Consider the following 7,280-nt stretch of genomic DNA (forward strand, 5'->3'; position numbering starts at 1 on the left):
TCATACTAGTTTATATTCCGATTTTGCTAAATTAGTAAATAGCTTTATGAAATTCTATTCTGATTCTAGAACATTTAAGTAAACAGTTTCAACAGGAATCTAATTCTGACTTCTCCTCGTTCCAACTCCTTCTCAATTCAATTCCTCTTATTTTCATTACGGTTACATAAACGCGCCCTTAAGGTATATTGAATACAAAAGGAATGACTTTTCATTTGAGGGGGATTGGAAGAGGATTAAACATGAAAGAAAACTTTTACCTTTTGGAGAGGATCGGAATGGAGGAATTTTCTTCAAGTGTAATTCATCATCTACCCTCTAGTTAGTCATAAAATTTTCATTTCTCACACCTCAAAAGACCTTGTAATTAGAGAGTTATCATTTTCAATCCAATCCCCGCATACTAAACAAGCCTCAAAATTATTATAGCACCTAAGTTAACGCGAAAGACCTTTTTTTTAAAACGAGTGTAAGTAAGTATTTCTCCATCAATCGATGTGCTTATGTTATAGCACATGACCTTCGAGAGCTGTCTGCAGTTAGAAACAAGTATATTATATTGGCAGTCGGAGGAAACATAAGTCCTTGCGTATACGTTAGGAGTCTCTTGCAAAAAAAAAAATGGTGCCACTTCTTTCCTGTAGCCAAATTAAGCTAACTTACGTTGTAATCTCTCTACCTTGGTGTAGGCAAGTTTTTCTTCCTTCCGACGGTTTCGTTAGTATCTCATTAACATAAATATCTTATATTATCTGACAGTTGGACAACAACAGATAATTTATTATCACCATTTGGGAAATCTGCAAAATGATAAGCTTTGTATAAACAAACTTTCAGATGACTTTTGTCTGCGCAGTTCCTTCACTATCCTTGGAACCGAATGCTAACCCCGGGCTAGGATAACATTCAAAAGTGACCCACAAATATACACAGAACCCATCAAAATAAATTCGCTTATACGGCCATTCTCGAAGATTTTCAGCTTTTTCTCAAGCTTCTTCCCACCAGGCAGTACGGAAATGATCTTCTTGAAGAACTCGACACACTTAGCAGCAAGGCGGGAGGCTTGGCGCTCACGAAACGGGGCGTTTTTATTTGTAATTTGGCCAAGTTAGTTCATGTTGGTAACCTGAGATCGATGTAATAAAAGGAAAATGAAATACACAGAACGATACAAAGAAGATTAACATGGATATTCTGCACTAAGACGACACGTATAAATCGAGAAATACAGACTTTTTATTTTTTATTTTTGAATACATCGATATTCTTGCACAAAGGGGAGAGGAAGTTCAGCTAAGCTACATAATGGACAGCTTAATTTGGTATCGAATTCGCCATCTACAAGATTCGAACCTAAGACCTTTCATTTTCGAGTGAAAAATAATACTATTAGACCGTAGTACTGAGTGACGAAAAATACAAACTTAAAGCCTGCTGTACAGCAACAAAAGACGAAATAAACGAGTCCATTTCACAACACATTGCTTCCTCCGCACTATCCTTGAAGCAAATGGGATGCGATGGCCCAAATACCTTGGAAACAAAACCAGACTAAAAATTCGGCAAACATTTCAGCAGTCCAGGGATCCAGCGATCCTCCTTCGAGAGGTTAGGCTCCTTGTCAAGCTTCTTAACGGACACAGAGATACCAACCACCTTTGTGAAGACCTGACCAGGGTGTGGGAAGGAATAACTGCGTGCAAGGAGCCGAGCATTTTTCATTAGGCGGGAGGAGGCGTGGCGGGAAAGGGAGGAGAGGGGAATGAAAGTGAAGGTGGAATTTTTCTTTCCCTAACTTGATACAGAATTCAGATACTCGAAACAAAACCTAAGCTGTTAGTGAAACACGGATACATCCAGGGGCGCTTGATTGATAAACTAGGACTGGAATGGGCTATTTAACACCAACCTAGGTATGAACCAAACATGGAGTTCATTAAGAAGGGGATAAGCTAGGATTACAACTTTCCTATGCGGGCTTGTTTTAGGCCATACAAAATGAGGGGCCTAAATAGAACCAACCGAACCCAGGCCAATCGCTACAATTCCATGCATCAAACGTTCCCTTATACTACTTCCACGGACCCTAAGATTCCGATACTATGTTTTGTGCAGTACTTATGGACATTGTTTATGATTGTACATTACCTTAAACAAAGAAACAGTTCTCCTCCTAAACAATGGTCTTCACCTGGATTGATTGGAACGCCATCGGAGTAGCGCGGGAAGGAGTGACATCCGAGACCACCAAGACCCAATCTCCTTGTTTCACCAATCCCTTTGATTTTAGGAGATGGATGGTGCTTGAGATGTTAGACTCCGTATCATCCGATAGATCAACAAGAAGAGGGATCACTCCCCACTGCAAATTCAGAGCCATACGGGTGCTTTCATCGTTTGTGAAAGCAAATATGGGAGGGCTTGGTCTGTTTCGTGACAAGAGCGATGCCATGTGCCCATGCTTGGTGTAAACAAAGATTGCATCCACAGCGAGGTTGTTAGCTGCACATGCAGAAAAAGTTGGTTAATTGTAACTTATGGGAACAATACATACCATTTAGACTCTGAAAATTTTCTTTGATTGGTTTCTACTTTCATAGATTCACAGAAGCGAACATCATTGGTATTTTTTTCCGGGATCCTGCCCTTATTATTTCTCTGATTCAACAATCAATTACAGATACAATTCTGACAAGTTCGTATGAAGTTTTTAGTAAGGTAAACCAGCATAGCATAAAATCTTCCAATGTTCTTCAGCAGGACTATTAATTTATCATAAACTTAAGTCACTGATTAGCCGATTTTCAAAAGAGACTTAAATCGAGAAAAAAAGAGGATGTGGGAAAAGTGAAAGTACCCATTTCAACAGCTGAATTGCATATCTGCTCAGCAATGCGGTCAGGCAACGAGACTCCTAGTTGGCGCTGGAGGAGAGAACCTTGCTGGTTTTCCACACGACTCCATGTTTCCATTCTACTGCTGGTTGTTTGAAGAACAGAAAGAGCCTTCTCTCCAAATAATCCAATTGCTGATTCCCCGGCCAACATCAATGCATCTGCATATTGTCGAACAGCTTCTGAAACATCTGCAACCTTTTGAGAAGTAGCCATCATAACGTGATTAATTTTCTCTCTTGCTGCTCCCCATGCAACAGCAATAATCATCATAATTACAACAGTTCTAGGAGACCCTAATCGTACCTCAGCACGTGTTGGAGTTGGGTATTCGATCATTGACTCAAGAAACTGAGAAGCTACAATTACCGGCTTGTTTAACTGCCTGCAGACATTGGTTATTTCCTCTTGGACTGTTGGAATCTGTTCAAGTGGAATCTCAACTCCAAGGTCAACTCGCGCAATCATGATTCCATCAGAAGCCTTTATAATTTCTTCCAAATTCTGAAGGGCCTCCAAACTCTCAATCTTTGCCAAAACTCTTGTGGATCTGCAAAGGGAGACCTCAGTAGTTTTCATATTTGGAGTTCCAAAGGATAATCGCAAGAGGTGCGGATATAATTAGTGGCTTCTAAAAAACACGGTAAGGATTTATATCTGATTGAAAGACTGCTTGACTCAAATCATAAATGCTTGAGAATCTGATGCCAAATATCATATTGTTGAAAGAATCCACCACATTATGCAAGGAATAAAATTTCCAATGAAATATAAAATGTTGAACCATAACTGTCTACTGCCTTACTTGGCTGATTTGGTGATGAGGTAATTCTTCAAATGCTTCACAGATTCAGCGTTGTTTACAAATGACATCGCAATAAAATCGATACCTTCAGAGATTCCGAATTCAATGTCAGACCAATCCTGCAAAACAAAATGAACATGAGCATCAAAATGTATAGACGAACTTAAAAGCAAAATTTACTTTCACTAAGACAAGCCAGACAATTTGAAAAAGAAAATGTAAGAACATTGTACAGATACTGACCCTAGTAGACAGAGTTGGGAGGTCATAGTTCCTCTCCACAAGCTTCCCATCTCTCCAAAAGCTGAATTTGGCTCGAGGCAGGAATAGACCGGGGTCTGTGCACTTACAACGCAGGTCGCTTCCTAATTTTTCAATGACTTCAAAGCGTGCCATTCCTCCATCAATAACAAGTTCATCACCCTCTTTGATACCTGCCAAAAAAAATTACATGGAAATCATCAATGCAAAATGCAACTTCCACTCCAATAAAACTGCCAAAAATACATTGCAATTTCGTCACTTACCATCAGAAAAACCTTCATAATTTGCTTGTACTGTGAATGGAAGGGAACCTTCAAAATTTTCAGTGGTAAATAGCCAGATTGAATCCTCCTGATAATCCAACAAAAATACAATTCAATCAAATTAACATTTTTTTTTCCTTCGGATAAAATTTATGAATGGGCAACTCTCCTAACCTGAACTTTAAGAGAGGATGGAGCTCCATGATCAACAACATGAATCTGAGTACCTTCGGTATCGATCATAACAGAAACAGAAAACCCCTTCTCCTCATTCAACCTTTTGATCTTCCTAATGACGTCGCGGTGCCACTCCCGCGTGTTGTGACACATATTCAGCCTTGCCACATTCATCCCTCCCAAAACCAACTTCTCCAAATCCTCCACAGAAGAACACACCGGCCCAATTGTGCACACAAGCTTGGTCTTCCTCAACCCCAAAAACCCCTTCTCCCTCAACTCCCTCTCCGACACCACATCAAGATCCAAACTCTTCAAACTTTTCAAACTCTCTGCCGCCGCCAAACCCACTTGCACCGCCTGCACTCCACCACCACCAACTTTCCTTTTCAATTCTTTCCCAACACAGGACACCCCATGATGCAAAACGGGCACTCCAAAAACAGTTTTCTGTAAGTTGGCACTTGGGTTATTGGCTTTTACACCAAAACACGTATGGATCGAATGGTCCGCGACCGCCATGGATTCGACGAATTTGAAGTGAACTTTCTTGATCAAATACCAGAAAGAAAGAACAAGATAAGGAGAAAGACTGATTTTTTGTGAGTAATGGAATAAAGGGTATTCAGAGAATTAAGTTTTGTAGATGAATATTGGGGTTTGTTGGATCGAAAACTCCGTCGAGGATTGGACTTTGTTCGGAGATTACAAGAATAGGAGGAGGCAGAGGAGTTAGGCTTCAGTGCTTCACAGCGTGTAAGAATATACGTCAACAAAGAGGAGAATGAAAAGAAAATAGAGGCTTTTTTTTTTAGTCTCATGATATGTTAACAATAAAGGGTTAAAAAGATGGGAAAATTTAATAACTGACAGTCGTTAGAAAATGTGCCAGTCGTGGTGGTAGCGGTAGCGATAGTCGGAAGAAAATACTCTAGTAGTTGTGGCCCCGCTACTATCGCTGCTGCCATCGCCACCACGGTATGTGGTGGTGGAAAAAAAATTTAGTATACCAAAAACACAGTCTGATACATAAGTGTAATAATACAATTAAAATTGGGACAAAGAACAAATAACCTTAAATTCAAAACCTAACATTATATTTGCATATAGTTCTTTACTACAGGGATGAAAAACATTTAAATCTTTACATCTTGATACATGTTTGATCCGAACAACTATCTTTTCTCCTAACAATTAACTTCTAACTTACTATGCAGGTCAAAGGAAAAACCTAACACCTTTGACCCAAAGAAAAAAAAAATTAAAAAAGAAACCTAACACTATATTTAACGCATGCGAATTTATAAATTTTCTCTTTTGTCCACAATTTAAATTTATTTGTATGATTTTAGGTTTGAATTTTGAGGCATTGAATATTTGAACAGTGGGGACCAAATGGAAAGGGGTAGCGAATCACTACTAGGTCCGAATTTTAACGGTCAACTGCCCTTTCCGGATGGGGCAGGGGAACAGGGGGCACGTGAGTTTTGAATGTGTACGGATTTTGCAGACATGAGAAAACAGCTGTGTTTAGGTCATAGGTGGTCCTAAAGCACGAGAGATGTCCAGAGTAGGAATCTCACGTTCAGTCTTTAGAGAAATTTTTTTTTTGCATGCGCTTAAAATAGTTAGTTACTCAACATATTAATCTTTTTTGGGAAAAAATAATGTATTTTTCTAGTAAGTGAGAGGTCTTAAGTTTGATTATTGTAAAAAACGAATTTAAAGCATATTATTTTTTAATTAGATCCAATGATTGTAATTCCACATCTGTATTGTCATTCCTTTTTTTTTTTTTTTACGTCATTTTTTATCATTTTGAAATTACGCTTAATCTTATCATTTGTTTATGATAATCCTTTAATTTCATGAAAAAAATAAATGATTATTCTCTTCAATTTCATCTTATTAAAACATATGCACGTTGATCTTCTTCCTCTTTCTTCAATCCTCATCGTACAAGTTCATTATTTGAAATACCTAAATAATAGATGCTCAATCAATAATAATTTCCACGGAAAGAATGGTAAAATTCAAGCAAATTTTAGACTAGAATTTCCACCAATTCAGGAAGACAAACATTAACTTTAACAAGAAGATAAGTTTAAAACCCAACAAATTAGCATAATCTATATATATATATATATATATATATATAAAGTGAGCATCCTAAAATGATGAAACATTCAAAATATTATTATTTAAATAAAAAATATATAAAAATGCCAATTACCACATGCGTATAACTATGGAAGCTTCTGACCGAGAGGTATTATAAACCCCATTTCCTCTCCCCAAGCCCAAATACAAAAAAGAAATAAAAAGCGATGACCGCAGCAAATTAACAAACCCATTCGCCAGACCCTTCTCCCCAACGATGGTACATAATAATAAATTAATTTTCCCAAATCTAATTCACTTTAATTTTTGGATGAGTTGTGTTAAAACCTACAATGACAATTGACGTAATTTATTTTAAAATCATGAACACTTTAGTTGTTGACGTCTACTTACTAAACCCCACTTATAAGAATGTAATACTAATAGATTTTATTCAAAAGAGACATATAAAATTAAACCCATATTAAAAACTTCTAATTTCAATAGCGTTACTACTTCAGTAGATGCTTATAATGGATTAAAATTTTTTGCCAACATACGAATAGGTATTTAGCATGTGACGCGGGTTAGATTTTGATGGCAAAGTGACTTTGCCAGCTGGCTTCTTGGATTTTGGTTTTGGAAATCTAAATCCATTTCCTTGTTGCCGCGGATTCAGAGCCCACCAAAGTAGGAGGCCGAAAATGAAATGAGTTGTCTGATTTCTCTCATGAAGTAGTAAGTTTTGACTACTTTATTCTTAATTATTGATCG

The 7,280-nt window shown here is 37.7% G+C and overlaps 1 protein-coding gene across 2 annotated transcripts; it reads right to left on the minus strand.

The window, feature by feature from the left end:
- Positions 1 to 759: 759 nt before the first annotated feature.
- On the minus strand, positions 760 to 5,202 carry LOC103928070 (pyruvate kinase isozyme A, chloroplastic-like). 2 transcript variants are annotated; one of them, XM_048570837.1, is made up of 8 exons: positions 4,404 to 5,202; positions 4,230 to 4,317; positions 3,946 to 4,136; positions 3,703 to 3,821; positions 3,204 to 3,447; positions 2,861 to 3,095; positions 2,152 to 2,505; positions 760 to 1,129 (listed from the first exon to the last, which is right to left on the minus strand). In XM_048570837.1, exons 1-7 carry the CDS (start codon positions 4,926 to 4,928, stop codon positions 2,177 to 2,179), a joined length of 1,731 nt encoding a protein of 576 aa, XP_048426794.1. In that variant the 5' UTR covers positions 4,929 to 5,202; the 3' UTR covers positions 760 to 1,129; positions 2,152 to 2,176. The 2 variants fall into 2 exon arrangements, with proteins under 2 accessions (XP_048426794.1, XP_048426793.1); XM_048570836.1 differs by lacking the exon at positions 760 to 1,129 and having other exon boundaries at positions 1,920 to 2,505; positions 4,404 to 5,201.
- Between the last annotated feature and the right edge of the window lie 2,078 nt (positions 5,203 to 7,280).

The sequence above is a fragment of a genome, unplaced genomic scaffold (genome assembly GCF_019419815.1).
Source record: "Pyrus x bretschneideri cultivar Hongxiangsu unplaced genomic scaffold, Pyrus_bretschneideri_v1 Contig55, whole genome shotgun sequence".
Classification (NCBI taxonomy): domain Eukaryota; kingdom Viridiplantae; phylum Streptophyta; class Magnoliopsida; order Rosales; family Rosaceae; genus Pyrus; species Pyrus x bretschneideri.